We start from the raw sequence: 15,365 nt of genomic DNA on the forward strand, positions 1-15,365 counted from the left end.
CCTGTGCGATTCCCGTGTCATGAGCAAGGGGAAACATGTTTTCGGAACCCCCGGCTCTTCTGCCTGCACTGGAGCAAGCACAGGGGCCAGAGGCCAGCAGTCCTTTCTGGTGGGCCCACCATCCAGCAGCCGGGGTTCTAGAAGGGGATCTTTGCAGAAAGACGCACCACTCCCCTGCCCTTTACAACCCACGCTAACCTTGATCCCCAAAGTGGTTTTGCAGAATTAAACGGGGCCAAAAACATCCCCCAACAAAAAGCCACCGACGTGCCGTTAACATTCCCCCTGCCCAGTCAAAAGACCTCTGAGCTAGAAGACCCCCAGAGGCCACGCCCATCGGCACTTTGAAAACCTGGCCCAGGTATTCTAAGCTGAATACTTCATTTCACGAATGCAAGAAATGTCCATCACCAGAAATGCAGTAAAAAATCCTTAAAATGCCATTGGAAGGTGAACTGGCAAAAGAATGTCCTAAACAGGGTTTCTTCCTGGCAGGAACCGGAGGTGACCACCTGAATGGCCATCTTGCCCCCCCTCCGGCCCAAACCCTGCCTGGGCATCAGGATGCCCTGCCTCCACCCCCCCCACCCCCCCAGAGGTCTCTGCACACAAAGGGCCGTTTCTCCGTTCCATTTCCCAGAGAGCCGGAAGGGACCTTTTTCTGCCTCAGAAGCTGCTTTCTCTGTGCGCGGAAAGGGGAAATGTTGAGCCGGTGCGGCGTGCTGAGTGAAGTACGGTAAGCATTTCCAGAGCCCCCTGGGGCTGGGCAGGCAGAGAGAGCTGCCTCAGGCTCCCTCCGAGGTCTCAGGCCTGAAACGGACCCCGGTAAGAGGCAGGGAGGATCCGGGCCTCAGCTCCCATGGGCTCCTGGATGAAAAGCTGGAACAGGGGTGCCCAGAAGGGTCCCAGGGGGGGAGAGGTGGCTGCTTTCTAGGATGACCCCAGTGGGTGAAATGGGGTCAACAGCTTCTGCCCCAACCTTCTGGGCTCACCCCAAACCAGGGGGACTTGCTGAAGCCAATTCCTCTGTCTGGCAAATGGAAACTCCCAGGCCTGGTTTCCCGTATGCCCCTGCTTTCCTGGGAGTTGATCCCTTGCGGCTGGGCCCAGGCAGAGGCTCAAGATCCCTGGGGCTGCCTGCCCCACAGAGCTGCAGCTTCAAGCCCCTTCCAAGCCAGAAGGGGGTCTGGACCAGGCCAGAGGCAGGAGCTGTGAAGAAGAGGTTCAGGGAAGCCTGGGGCCCCCCAAGGAAGAATCCTGGGCTGTGGAGGGGCCGTGGCTCAATCGCAGAGCCTCCGTTCAGCACACAGAATGACCCGGGTTCCATCCCCAGCACCCCCAGGTGAGACTGGCCAGGCTGTAGGGGATGGAAAGACCTCCACCTGAGACCCTGAAGAGCAGCTGCCAGTCTGAGCAGGCAAATGGGGCCTGATTCAGTATAAGGCAGCTTCCCTCATGTCATCTGTGTCCCCCCCTTGCTCCCCCCCCGGCCTACGTGGACCGGTAAATCCAGGAGGGGGTGGGCTCCCACTGCACCAGGAGGACCCAAACGGTGCAAATTTCTGGGAGGATTTGGAGAAGGTTCAAGAGATCTCTTTCCCACTGGTGGGGGTTGTGGGGAGGGGGGGGGAGGTGTCATTGTCTCACTGGCTGCCTGTTTCCACTGGGAACAAGCAGCCTCTCCCCCTCGCCTCGGGCCCAGCCACCTGATAAGATGGCTACTTGCTTGCAGGTCTGGTGTCCAGCTCAGGCCAGATCCCGGACTCCCTTTGGACACGACATCATACGCAAACGGCAGCCCTCCCCCCACCCTCCCGCTAGGATGTACGTTTTCATAGAACACAAACTAGTTTGCCACAACTGTATCCTCCTTTGGATTAGCCTTCTTAGGAGGGGCTCCTTTTCCTCCTCACAATACCCCTGCAAGGTGCACTAGGCAGAGAGAGAGAGAGAGAGAGAGAGAGAGAGAGAGAGAGAGAGAGAGAGAGAGAGAGAGAGAGAGAGAGAGAGAGAGAGAGAGTGTTGGGCCGTGCTCAAGGACTCCCTGGTGAGCCTGATTGGGATTTGAACTCTTGCCTCTGTGCAAAATCCAGCGGACACAAAGTCCTGGGGCACCTTCCCTATCAAGCTATAGACCAGGGGTAGTCAAACTGCGGCCCTCCAGATGTCCATGGACTACAATTCCCAGGAGCCCCTGCCAGCATTCGCTGGCAGGGGCTCCTGGGAATTGTAGTCCATGGACATCTGGAGGGCCACAGTTTGACTACCCCTGCTATAGACAGAGCAGAGAGCAGTGACTTAAAGGCCACCGAAGCACTCCTGCATGCACGCATATATCTCACTGCAGATGGGGGACTTCCTTCATGCAGCAGACGATGTGAAAACAAGAACACACACGGAGCAGACCCTCACTCCGGCAAGGTCAGCATCTCCTCCTCAGACGGAGAGCGGTCCTCCAGCAGAGATCTCTCCCATCATCTGTCACCTGGCCTTTTAAACTGGAGATGCTGGGGACTGAACCTGGGATCTTCTGAATGTCAAACACAGGAATACAACTCATAGAATCATAGCATGGGAAGGGACCTCCAGGGCCATCTAGTCCAACCCCCTGCACAGTGCAGGAACTCACAACTACCTGCCCACCCATTGATTCTGGGGCAACAAAAACATCTTCTCTAGGACAGCCCCTCAAGTGTTTAAAGACGGTCATCATATTACCTCTCTCCAGGCTAAACAGACCAAGCTCCCCCAACCTTTCCTCATGCGACTTGGCCTCCAAACCCCTCCCCATCTTCATAACCTCCTCTGGACACGTTCCAGTTTCTCTCCATCTTTCTTCAGCTGTGGTTCCCAAAAACTGAACAAACTGAGGTCTAACCAGAGCGGAGTCAAGTGGTAGCATCACATCACGTGATCTCTTAAAACAGCCCAAAATCCCATTTGCCTTTTTAGCTACCGAGTCACACTGCTGACTCAGGTTCAGTGTCTGGTCTACTAAGACCCCCAGATCCTTTTCACATGTACTTCTGCCAAGACAAGGCTCACCCATCCTATAGGGATGCATTTGATTTTTCCTACCTAAATGCAGAACATTACATTTTTCATTATTAAAATGAATTGTATTCATTTTAGCCCAGTTTGCTAGCCCAGTGGTCCCCAACCTTTTTATCACCGGGGACCGGTCAACACTTGACAATTTTACTGAGGCACGTGGGGGTAGTCTTTTGCCGAGGGACGTCGCCGCCGCCTGAGCCCCTGCTCCACTTGCTTTCCCACCGGTGCCCCTGACTTCCTGCCGCCCACTGGGGGGGTGCTGCCAGCAGCAGCTGCACAGTGCCACACCGAGGGGGAGCCCCAGCCATGGCGGCCACAGGAAAGCACCAAAGGTGAGCCAGTGGCAGAGTGGCAGGGCAGCCCCCAAGGCAGCAGCCAGGGAGGAGGACGAGGAGGAGCTGCGGCCCGGTACTGACTGATCCACAGACCGGTACCGGTCCCCGGACCAGGGGTTGAGGACCACTGTGCTAGCCTGTCAAGATCGTCCTGTATCCTGATTCCGTCTATTGGTGTGTTTGCTGCCCCTCCCAGTTTAGTGTAATATACAAATTTAATAAGTAACCCCACTATCCCTTTATCCAAATGATTTATTATTAGGTTGAACAGCATAGGACCCAGGACAGATCCCCGTGGCCCTCCTCTCGTCATTCCTATCCAAGATGATGCACCATACAAGCACCCTTTGGGTGCAATCTGTCAACCAGTTTTCAATCCACATAACAGTAATAGGATTCATACCGCATTTTACCAACTTGCCAATAAGAATATCACGCGGAGCCTTATAAAAAGCCTTACTGAAATCAAGACAAACTATGTCCACCGCATTCCCCTGATCTAGCAAGGGAGTCACTTTCTGAAAAATGAGATGAGGTTAGTCTGACATGGCTTGTTCCTGAGAAAGCCATGCTGACTCTTAGTCATTACAGCCATCCGCTCTAGCTGCTCAAGGACTGTTTGATTTGTCCTGAACACATGAACCTGCCTTCTGCACTGTCAGCTGCTCTCCAGGGCTGATTCTGCATTTACTTTGTTTTTTCCGTTGTGGATCCTGCTGAATTCAGATTGATTTGTACTTGGGTCTTCCACTATCTCCCCCTCCCCCTGAAACAGAAAATGTCCTGCACTTGATTGGTGAAGCTCAGAGCAGGGAGGGGAGCCAAGTGCAGCAGGAGCCTCTTTCATTTCCTGAAAGGAGGGGAGAGGGGAGAGGATTGGAGACAGCAGAAGAGGGGGAATAAATCCAAGAGGCAAATCTCTGCTGAGAGAAGTTAGGGCTTCTGGAGCGCAGTCACTTTAAGGGAAGCCTTTCAAGCGGGAACCTGGACAATCAGGGAAGACTGCTTTGCTACAGCGTTGGAGGCACAAGGCGGGAAGTTAATTCGCAAAAAGCAGAGATCTACAAATTTACTGATGCTGATTTTTGAAATATATCCACTTCTGGATATCACAGGGGAAAGGTAGGGTCACTCCGGATTAATCATGCATGTTGCAGAGAGAAAATTTAAAGCACCCAAAATCAAAGTGGAAATCAAATTCAGTGTAGATGGAAGGGACTTATTCGAGCTGGCAGCGGGTAAAATGCCCCCTGCAGACCACACCCAGGTCCTCAGGCAGAGAGAGGACTTCCTCTGCTTGAAGCTGCCTTATACTGAATCAGACCCTCAGTCCATCGAGGTTGGTATTGCCTACTCAGACAGGCAGAAGCTCTCCAGAGTCTCATTCTGAGGTCTTTCCCATCACCTCCTGCCTGGTCCTTTCAAATGGAGATGCTGCTGGGGATTGAACCTGGGGATTGCAAGCCGGGATTGAACGTGCATGCGAAGCACAGGCTGAGCCCCAGCCCCTCCCCTTGCTACTCCATGGCACTCAGTTCATGGAACTGGGAAGGAAGGGAGGGGGCAAACTGGCCAACCAGGACATGGCCTCTCCTCCCCCCTCCTCCCTCTTCTGCTCCTGCGAAAGAAGTTCCCCCAGTGGGGCAGAAGAGGCAAGGAAACAGCAGCTCTTCCAGAACCACCCTCTGGCCAGCGTCCTCCCTGGTGCCACAGACCCCCTGCCCCTCCAGGCAAGTCTTTGGGGTGGGCGGCATTTCTGGGCCTGCTTGGACAAGCAGCGGACCCACCTGGCTCCCAGCGGAGACTCGGCCAGGTTTGGCTGAACCCTGGAGCAGCGTTTCCCCATCTGCTCAGCCAGCACTTTGCTTTGTGCCCACCCGCCAGACTCCCCCCGCACCCCTCCAAACACACGCAGCATGGTCCGGACCAGACCCCCGCCCCCCTCCAGCACTCCCGGACTTTTGAAAGGCTTCTGCAAGAGGTGACCTCCTGTGCCCTCAGCCCCCCCCACTACCCCAACTGTCCAGGCCAATTTTCTCGGGCTGTCCAGCCTATTCCCCTCGGGAGCCCCGACCCAGCACTTCCCAGCCACCCACCCTCTCTCAGGCCAAGAGTCTCACCTACTGGGGGGGGGGACAGGAGACACCCCCTCCCACCAACTGAGCTCCCCCCCGTCTCTCCTGACTGGCAGCAGTGCACTCTGGGAGAGGAGCCACACCCTCCAAGGGGGTCAGGGCAGGAATCCCCCCCCCAGCAGGTGAGGGCAGAGAAAGCGCTGGTCCTGCAGGCTCTGGAAGCAGCACCCCGACCAGTATGGGTTCCCCCCCCCTGCCTCCTGCAAAGGGAGGGGGGCAGGGAGGGAGGGAGGGAGGGGAGGTTGGCTGGCTGGCTGGGAACATGCGGGCTGTCATGGGCTGCCCTTTCTGAAAAGCTCGCTTTCTGTTCCCACGGGAGGGTATTCAGGAATGCCTCGGTGCATTCTGGGATGCCAAGGAGAGCTGCCTGTCAGGCTCACACAGGGGAGGGGGGAGGGCACACCTCACAGGCAGACCCCCTCCCTCCCTCCCTCCCTCCCGCCTCCCAGCCCATCAATAATGCATCGGAGCACCAGGATCCCTGCTCGGAAAGAGCCACAGGCGGCAGCGGGGAGCGGGGGGGGGGGGGGTTGTGCTCGGCCAGTGTGTGTTTGCGCATGCCTGGCGAGCGAGGGGTGCGCTCAAGTCCTTCCTTTTAGGCCAGCTGTAAACCCCCGTCCTCTGTGCCTGAAGCAGGCTGCAAAGATATGGTGGAAATGTTTTAAAAGAGCGACGAAGGCACACCCATCTGCTGCCAGAGGACGTGGTGAGGGCCACAAGCAGAGAGGACTTGAAAAAGGGGTTCGATTCACGGAGGAGAGGTTGATCCGCAGCTACGAGCCCCGGTGACTGAGGGGAACTTCCACATCCAGGGGCAGTCAACACTCAATCCGTGGACCGGAAGGAAGCCGGGGCCACTGGGAGTTCAGCCAGCTCTTTACTGGGATCTCAGCATGACCTTGCAGGCGGCACAACTAGTGGGACTGAAAGGTCTCTGGAAAAACCCGACTTATATACAGTCGCAAGCAACGGATCTTCCCGCCAGTGTGTGCTATTGGTCAGCTTCAGTCTAAACCGACTGGATCTCGCATTGGTCAGCGACACTGCCTGCTCGGATCCTGCCTCCACCCCAAGCCCACAAGCCCTGAATCCCAGAGCCAGGAAGCAACATCAAGGGAAGGCCGCCCTGGTCTGATCCAGCAGGGCTCTTCTGAGGTTTTTATCAGGGGAAGGCCTCAGCCTCCCTGCCCTTTTGTTGTCCCTCCAGGGCAGGGGTAGTCAAACTGCGGCCCTCCAGATGTCCATGGACTACAATCCCCGTGAGCCCCTGCCAGCGTTTGCTGGCAGGGGCTCATGGGAATTGTAGTCCATGGACATCTGGAGGGCCGCAGTTTGACTACCCCTGCTCCAGGGGAACTGGTTGGCCACTGGGTGAGACAGGAGGCTGGACTAGATGGACCACCCGTCCGACCCATCAGGGCTCTTCTTATAGTCTACAGCCCTCACCTCCAGGAGGTGGGAAACAGGGGAGACCAAACTGAGCCTCTTCCATTTGAGGAACTACCAACACCCCCACTAGGCTGAGAAGGACCGCTGAAGAGTTGGGTTTTATACCCCACTTTTCCCTACCCACAGGGATCGCAAAGCGGCTTATAAACACCTTTCCCATCCCCTCCCCACAACTCGCACCCTGTTGAAGGTAGATGGGGTTGAGAGAGTTCTGAGAGAACGGTGACTGGCCCCAGGTCACCCAGCTGGGAGGAGGAGTGGGGATTCAAACCCAGTTCTCCATCTGAGTCTGCCACTCTTAGCCACGACCCTCATGCTTAACCACCTATCTGGACAAACCAGAGACAAAGCCGACAGGCCTAACATGTGGGGTTGGATCCAGCAGTGTCTCAGAGACCAACAAGATTTTTTTTGGGGGGGAGGGGGTATGAATTCATTTCTTAAAGCTCCTGTGGGTCTCCAAGTGACTTGGAATTCACTGCAGTCCAGCATGCCTGTCCTCTAAAACTATCTCAGCAATCGTTTTAATTTTATGGTGCTTCTCCATCCCCTCACAAAATACCCCTTGCTTACCCCTCCGTTCTGTACCTTTGCTTCCCCGTCTTCTGCACTAGCTGGAAACCCCACACAATAAATCCCACAGAAGAGGGATCCTGGAAAAGGAACGGTGGGAGCTTCCCTCGCTGCCTTGGGCCAGTGGGTGGGAACAGCAGAAAGAGCCCACCTGGGGACAGGTGGCCACAACACAGGGTCCCCTGCCAAAAAAGGCCCAGAGGGCGGTCCCTGAATGCTCATTGGTCATGGCTTATCCATGCGTGTGCAGCCACACTGATCAAGCTCCCCCACCAACAATGGCCCCCGGTGCGCTTTTGCAGAAGCACCTGCAGCCCACACAGCGGGGCCCAAACGTGAGCAGCAGGTCCGTGACCATCTCCTCCCGGGGCCTCAGCCAGGAGAGCACAGAAGGAAGATCCAGAAAGACATGTGACCCACGAGTGCAAGAACCAAAACAAGGCCGCTGATGCCGAGCTGTGTACGCAGCAGTCCAGAGATCTCTCCTCTCTCAGCGATCTGCCCAGTAATCCCTGAACGCTTTGCCCAAGGTCACCCAGCGACCTCAGGGCTCCGGAGGGAGCAGAACGTGGGTCTCCTCCCCAGCCAGGTGTCAACCTTTCAGGCACGAGGTATCGACAAACATCAGGGTGCTTCGGAGACACGCCGTGGACAGAGAAACAAGCCTGAACCCCGCTCACCACGGCGCTCCCCCAGACTTGAGAGGCTTGCAGACTGCTGCACGGGTCCATCCTTTGGGAGCAAGGTGGGGCAGGCAGGGCCCTGTCCTTCTTCGCCCAAGGCCCAGGGGCCAGCAGGATCATTTGGACTGACTTCTCCTTCCAGAGCCAAGGTCCAGCCTCGTGGCCTTCCCACCCTGGCAGCAGTCAGGTCTCGACCAAGGCAGTGGATTGCATGACGGGGAGGCAGGGAGAGGCCTTCCTTCTAGGCCACCGGGCTGCCTTCTGACTGAGGCGTTTCTTCCTCAGGCGGGAAGCTGCCCCAGGTGCGAAGGCATTTGATTCTAGAAGATTAGCTCAACAGAGGAGGGTGGTCAGGAAGAGGCCTGCGTGCCCCAAGATGGCCACGAGACAGGCCTCCCTCAAGGGAAACCGGGAGAGCAGCTTGGGCACAATTGTCACCACAAGATACAACCGAGGGATCGTCCCGTCGGCACAGGGAAGCTGGGGCGCACCCAGGCCACAGTCCCCAAGGGGCGGGTGTGAACGTCTTCACAAAGCCTGCACACACCGACCGAGCCAGACACACTTGTCACAATCCTGGCACTCCTCCAAGGGCCACGCTCCCTCAGCAGAAATGGCACCCAGCCTGTCTTACAGTGCCCAGGCCCGCACGCACGGAGATCCCGAGACGTGGGAGAGACCCCCTGGGGCCTTCCCGGTTGCTTCCAGACAGAGTTCAGCATCAGGCTTCCCAATTCACCCAGGCAGGCAGCAGGAAGGGATGGGCAGATTGGCTGGCTGAACTCACAGGGATTGACCCAGGGGGGGGGGGAGCTATTCGAGAGGACAGGTGGGAGACAGTCGGGATGTCTGCCAAGCGGCCCTTGCAGGACCCTCGCTGGAAACAACAGAGGCCGTGGCTTGGGGGGGGGGGCACAGCCCCAGTCCAAGGCAAGCAACCCCTGTGGCGATCTCAGCACCTCTGCAGTGGCCACGTTCGCATCCCAGGCCCCCCCACAGGAGAGAGGTGCGAAACAACATCCCTCCCCTATCAGGGAGAAACAAGTCTTTCCCACCACCTACTGCCTAATGCATTTTAAACCGGAGATGCCGGAGATTGAACCTGGGACCTCCCGCACGCCAAGCAAAGGCTCTGCCACTGAGCTACAACTGGCCGCTCCCTCCAACTTGCTGCAGATGCCCCAGGGTACGCCGTTCCCACACGATGATTGATGTCCCATAAGCTCACAACTATTGTTTTCATGACTCCCGACTGTTTCTATGAACTTTCTTGTTATACTGATCCATGTGCACCACCCCAGGACGCCACAGTGAGGGGCGGTACATAAACCGGATGGATGGATGGATGGATGGATGGATGGAGGGATGGAGGGATGGAGGGATGGAGGGATGGGGTACCATGTTTTAACCCTGTTGCCAGCTTGCTCTGTCGCTTCCTCAGGGCCACGTGAAGCTACCTTACACTGAATTAGACGGTTAAGGCCAGTATTGCCTGTTCAGCCAGGCAGCTGCCCTTGTGGCTTTCACATTACTTACTGCCAGGTCCCTTGTAACTGGAACTGCCGGGGATTGAACCTGGGACCTTCCGCACGCCAGGCTCTACCACTGAGCCTCCCACAAAGAAGATGAGCATACACTGAATGAGATCCTTGGCCCACGAAAGTCAATATTGTTGGCTCAAACCGGCCGTGACTCTCCGGGGCTTCTGGTGAAAAGGGTCTTTCATATCCCCTCCTGCCTGGCCCTTTTTAACCGGAGATGCTGCCAAGGGTTGAACTGGGGACCTTCTGCAGGCCAAGCAGAGGCTCCCCCACTGAGCCACGACCCTCCCCAAACACACCTGAAGCTGCTTGAGACTGAACTGGACCGTCCATCCCAGTCAGTCTTGTCTGCTCAGACTGGCAGCTGCTCTCCAGGGCCTCAAGGAAAGAGAGATCATCCACGTCCCCTCCTGCCTGGTCCTTTTAGCTGGAGATGCTGCCGGGGATTGCTTGGCAACCCCACCCGGTGCCTTCGGAATGGGTTTGCAGCTGGGACCTGCAGCGGCACCAGGGAGAGGGAAGCGCTCTGCACGTGCTCAGAGGCAGCCCTCTTCCTCCTCACGCTGTGCGGTGAGGCAGGGCCAAACCGGCTCCGAGAACAGGTTCTGGGGCTGTAGCCTAGGCCGGCTCCCATGGCGATGACCTCGCTTCCATGGAAACACAGCGGCGGTTGCAACAGGGCTGTTGGGCTGTCAGGGAGCCTTGTCAAATCAATGACAGCGGCAACAACAACAGCCACAGCCGCAGCAGCAGCAGCAGCACTGGGGTGGGGCCTGAGATCGAGAAACGCCTCAGAGGCAAGAAGAGAGATGGTGATTAGGGCTCACCTGCTGGGGCCCGTCCCAATGGCAGCACGTGGGGCCGACCCAGCCTCAGGCCTCAATTGCACAATCTCTCTTGCTCACACACACACACACACAACAGGCCATTGTTATGGAGATGTCGAGGGTGGCTGGGTGATCAATTTCCTTCCTTCCTTCCTTCCTTCCTTCCTTCCTTCCTTCCTTCCTTCCTTCCTTCCTTCCTTCCACAACACCCCTGCAGGTAGGCTCAGGGGTAAACAACTTTCTCACGACTCCTGGACAAACAAGGGGTTGTGTTTCTTTAACCTAAACCTGCAAGTTTATGCAAGCCTACTTGGGAGTAAACCTGAACCAACAGCAGGAGTTAACCTGCTGAGGTTTGAGGTTTGCCCTGGAAATAGTCATTTTCCTTCTTGATCCACCCAAAAAAAAAAAGGGGGGGGAGTCCTGGGCTCTCTAATCCAACCAGGCCAAAACTGTATGGCGTGGTATGGGCTGAGCCCCCACCAACCCTGCCCCCCCCCCGTGCTACACCCCAAAGTCAGGCATTCCCAGATCAGGACGGCTCGGGTAAGCTCTTCCTCCCCCCCCCCCCACAGGGACCTTGACCCTCGTTGGCCTTGGAGGCCTCCTGCGGACGGCAGCTTTCGCATTCCTCTCCACCGGCATGAGGACTAGAAACGCGATCTTCTTCAAAGGGAAAGCACTGAGCGGGCACCTTCCTCCCAAAGGCCCGGAGTCGGGCGCCTGGTGCGGAGCATCCGCGGGTGCTGAAAGGCGCTCAAGGGGCAATCTCCGGGGTGGCTTCTGGGGGGGGGGGGGCAACCCGGCTGCGTGGCCATCGGCAGGGGCGTCCTGGCAGGCTTGTGTGTGTGTGTGTGTGTGTGTGTGTGTGTGTGTTGGGGGGGGGCTGTTGTGTTCCGGCGCCACCCCCCCTCCCCCGCTGCTGGAGCGCGCAGCCCGCAATCCCCACCCGGCCGCCATCCATCTTGCCGCCTGGAGGGCTGGCGTTTGCCAAGGGGCCGCTGCCCGGCCGCACCGACCCCCAGCAGGCCCCTCTCCCACCCCACCCCCCGCGGGGCCCGGGTGCGGTGGGGGTGGGGTCGCTGGCGCTCGCCCTTCTGGCCCGGGGCCAAGCGAGGGGAGAGCCCCGTCCGAGGGCGCCCCCGGCCCCCCGGCCCCCCTTCCCCCGCTGCACCTGCTCGGCCCCGGGGACGCCGCGCCCTTCGGGTCTGCCTGGCGCTGCCCTTGCCCCAGCCCCAGCCCCCCCCCCGCGCCTCCCCCGGGACCGAGCAGGAGGCCATGCCGCAGTCCGCGAGGCCCGCCCGCCCGCCGCTCCCGCCCGCCGCTCCCCCGGCCCGGACTCACCGCCTCGGCGTTGCGCTCGTTGCCCGCCGCCAGCGCCGTCCGCAAAGACATCTTGCCCCGCCGAGCAGCCCGACGCCGCCGCCGCCGCCTGCTCCTGCTGCCGCTCGGGGGGCGCTCGCTCGGCCGGCCGCTCGGTCGCTCGCTCGGTCAGTGGTTCGGCCGGCGGCTCAGCGGGCACCGGGCGGGCGCATGGTGGCGGGCGGGGGGGGCGGGGGGGGCGGGGCGTCAGGGCCGGCGCTGGGGGCGGGGGGGCGGGCGCTGCCTCCTGCCGGCCGCCATCAGCCCGGGCCGGGCGCGCCGAGGGCTTGGGCCGGACCCGCCGGGGAGGCGGCCGCAAAAGAGCCGAGCAGCCCCGGGCCTCCGCCGCCGCCTCCGCCGCTGCCGCCGCGCCAGCCCCCTCCGCCCGCCGACGCCACGCAGCCCCTCCTCCGCCGACGCCGCCTCCCGCCGCTCCGGCTCCGGCTCCGGCGTCCTCGTCGTCGTCCTCGTCGGGCAGGCGGGCGGCTCCGGGGAGGCCAGCCAGCCGCGGCGCGTCTGCCTCGCCTTGCCTCGCCTCGCCTCGCCTCCGGTGCGGTGCTGCCTGCCGGCTGGCTGGCTGGCTGGCTGACTGCGCGGGAGGCGGGCAGGCTGGGCAGGGCCGGGCCCGGCCGGAGGAGAAGGAAGGCGGCCGTCGAAGCGCCAGCCCCCCGAGCCGCTTAAAGGCGCCGCAGCCACTCGCCTCGCCTCGCCTCGCCTCGCCTCGCCCTGCGCCAGCCGGAGGGAGGGAGGGAGGGAGGGGGAGTACGAGGGAGTCTCTGAGCGCGTGCAGAGCGCGCCGCCCCCACGGGGCAGGGCAGGTAGGAGGGCCCGCGATTGGATGCCACTTGCAGAGGGCCCGGCCGGAGGGGCTGGGAAAGACCTTCGCCCGAGGCCCCGCAGAGCCCGCTCAGTGGCAGAGCCCCGCTTGCCAGGCCGGCAGGAGGGAGGGAGACTGTCAGCTCCTCCGAGTAGGCAGCAGTGACCTTGGAGGGCAGGCCTGGATTTGTGTGTGTCTGGGCGGGGGGGGGGCTGCAATTCTGACCTAGTCACAAGCGCTAGTCCCGAGGGGCTTCTGGTCTCCCTCTCTCTCTGAGGGCGGATAAAAAGAGCATTTTGAGGTGCTCCAGTGCAAAAGACAGAGGGGGGCCCAGTCTTCTATGGAGCCCGCTTGCCTGCCCCATAACAGGAGGGGGGTATAAAGGTAAAGGTCTCCCCTCCTGTGCAAGCACCGGGTCCTGTCTGACCCTTGGGGTGACGCCCTCCAGCGTTTTCATGGCAGGCTCAATACGGGGTGGTTTGCCAGGGCCTTCCCCAGTCATGACCGTTTACCCCCCAGCAAGCAAGCTGGGTACTCATTTTACCGACCTCGGGAGGATGGAAGGCTGAGTCAACCTTGAGCCGGCTGCTGGGATCGAACTCCCAGCCTCATGGGCAGAGCTTTCAGACTGCAGGTCTGCTACCCTACCACCCTGCACCACTAGAGAACAGGCTCCTGTGTACAGCCTGAGCATACTTGCCAGGGCACTGCCCCATGGCACACAGGGGGGCAGGCCTAGCGTTGCTCCCCAGACCAGCCCCCCGGACCATGATCTGGGAACGTCGCAGGGGGGCCCTTGTGGGAAGACTGGCATTGCTGGGCCTCTCCTGCAACTCTGCCCATGGGCTCCGGCACACATCCAGCGGTTGAGGGGAATCTGAGGTGTGGACTCTCGGAGACCCACCCCGGGCCCCCTTTAGACCCCCAGAGCCCAGTTTTGAAGCGCTGCGCTGTGGCTACTACTCCATGCAAAGAAAAGCTGCGGTCCACTCCAGGAGCCCCTTGGAGAGCTAGGAAATTTCCCAAGGCAGGCCTCGGTGTCCTGCCCTCTGCCCTTTGGGAAGGCAGACACCTTCTTGTGCCCTGTGCCCAGTGGGTGTGCCCCTGCCCAACAGCAAAAGCTGAGACCGGGGAGGAGAGCTGTGGCCCTGCTCCGAGGGAAGTGCCATTCGCTCACAATGTATCACCAACAGACCAGGAAGTTCAGAGCAGCTCTCCCTCTCCCACATCTTGTGTCAGAAAGAACCTGCAAGGTGGCACAGTTCTGTACGAGGGCAGGCAGCGGATGTACACAGATGGAGGTGTCCTTATCCAAGGCGATGTTAAGAGCGACGGCCTCTAATCTGAAGAGCCGAGTTTGATTCCCCTCTCCTCCTCCGTGTGCAGCCGGCTGGGGGACTTTGGGCCGGTCCCATTTCTCTCAGAGCTCTCCCAGCCCCACCAGCCACACAGGGTGCCTGTTGTGAGGAGAGGGAGAGAAAGCGATTGGAAGCCCCTTTGAAACTCCTTCGGGTAATGAAAAGTGAGGTATAAAAACCAATTATTTGTACGAGGCAAAGTTTTAGGCTGATTTGATCTCAAAGTGAACTGGAACAAGATTACCAGGAGATAAATCATTCAAGAGTCAAAGCTGCCTTTGTGAGGTGAAGGGGAAGCACTCTGACCTTCCTGCGCCATTTGTTTGTGTGGCTTTGAGTCTTCCGTGGCTGAAGTCTAGTCTGTTGGGACTTCCTGACAAATGTGCAGATTTTATTCCGGAGGCCCAGGGGCACGCTGTGGGTCCCACCTGGGCAGACACCTAGACATGAAATTCTAGCGGGCCGCTGGCTCTCCGTTCAACGCCATGAGATTTTGGGCCTTTGAGCTTCCCAAGGCCAAAGCCCTGATAAGTCTTGCACGTTTAGGCTGCCCAAATCTTGTTGATCCGCAAGCTGCAACTGGACTCAAATCGACGTATAAGACCGGAGTCGGATAGGTCAAATTCTGATTGATGGGGGCTCTCCTCAGAGGAAAGGGGCAGCCAGGAGAAGTGAAGGCTGGCCTCTTGTTGAACAGGGCCAAGGCAATAATAATGTCAAAAGCAAATTTGCCAGGTTTTATTTTATTTATACTTTAATTCATATCCCACCATTTTCACGCCTGGCGGAAGAGCTCCACGTTGCAGGCCCTGCGGAACTGAGAGAGTTCCATCAGGGCCCTCAGCTCTCCCGGGAGCTCATCCCAACAGGTTGGGGCCAGGACCAAAAAGGCCGCGGTTGAGGCTGGGCAAACTTCCCTCGGGCTGGGAACCTCCGACAGAGTCATACCCACAGAGCGCAGTGCCCTGCAGGGGGCATAAAGAGACGGGTGGTCCCGCAGATATGAGGGGCCGAGACTGCGGCTGGCCTTAAAGGTTAGTACCGAAACCTTGAACCCGATCCGGGCCACCACCAGCAACTGAGGCAGCTGCCTCAGCACAGGCTGGATGTGGGTCTTCCAAGGTGTTCCACTAAGGCCCCTAGCAGCCGCTTTTTGCACCAGCTGCCGTTTCCAGGTCGGGGACGGGGGCAGGCCCGCCTAGAAGTCTAATCTGGAGGGGACGGTTGCATA

General features: G+C 59.1%; 1 protein-coding gene across 4 annotated transcripts in view; it reads right to left on the reverse strand.

Moving 5' to 3' along the window:
• MARK4 (microtubule affinity regulating kinase 4) overlaps positions 1–12,138 on the reverse strand; it is a 50,297-nt gene extending 38,159 nt beyond the window's left edge. For 3 of the 4 annotated variants that reach the window (XM_077318593.1, XM_077318594.1, XM_077318592.1), the window contains exon 1: positions 11,942–12,137. In XM_077318593.1, coding sequence (XP_077174708.1) covers positions 11,942–11,992 — 51 coding nt within the window. In that variant the 5' untranslated portion in view covers positions 11,993–12,137. Of the gene's footprint in view, positions 1–11,941 lie in introns of all 4 variants that reach the window. The other variant, XM_077318595.1, reaches the window with a different exon arrangement.
• Positions 12,139–15,365: the final 3,227 nt, after the last annotated feature.

The sequence above is a fragment of the Paroedura picta genome, unplaced genomic scaffold, assembly GCF_049243985.1.
Source record: "Paroedura picta isolate Pp20150507F unplaced genomic scaffold, Ppicta_v3.0 Ppicta_v3_sca21, whole genome shotgun sequence".
Lineage (NCBI taxonomy): Eukaryota > Metazoa > Chordata > Lepidosauria > Squamata > Gekkonidae > Paroedura > Paroedura picta.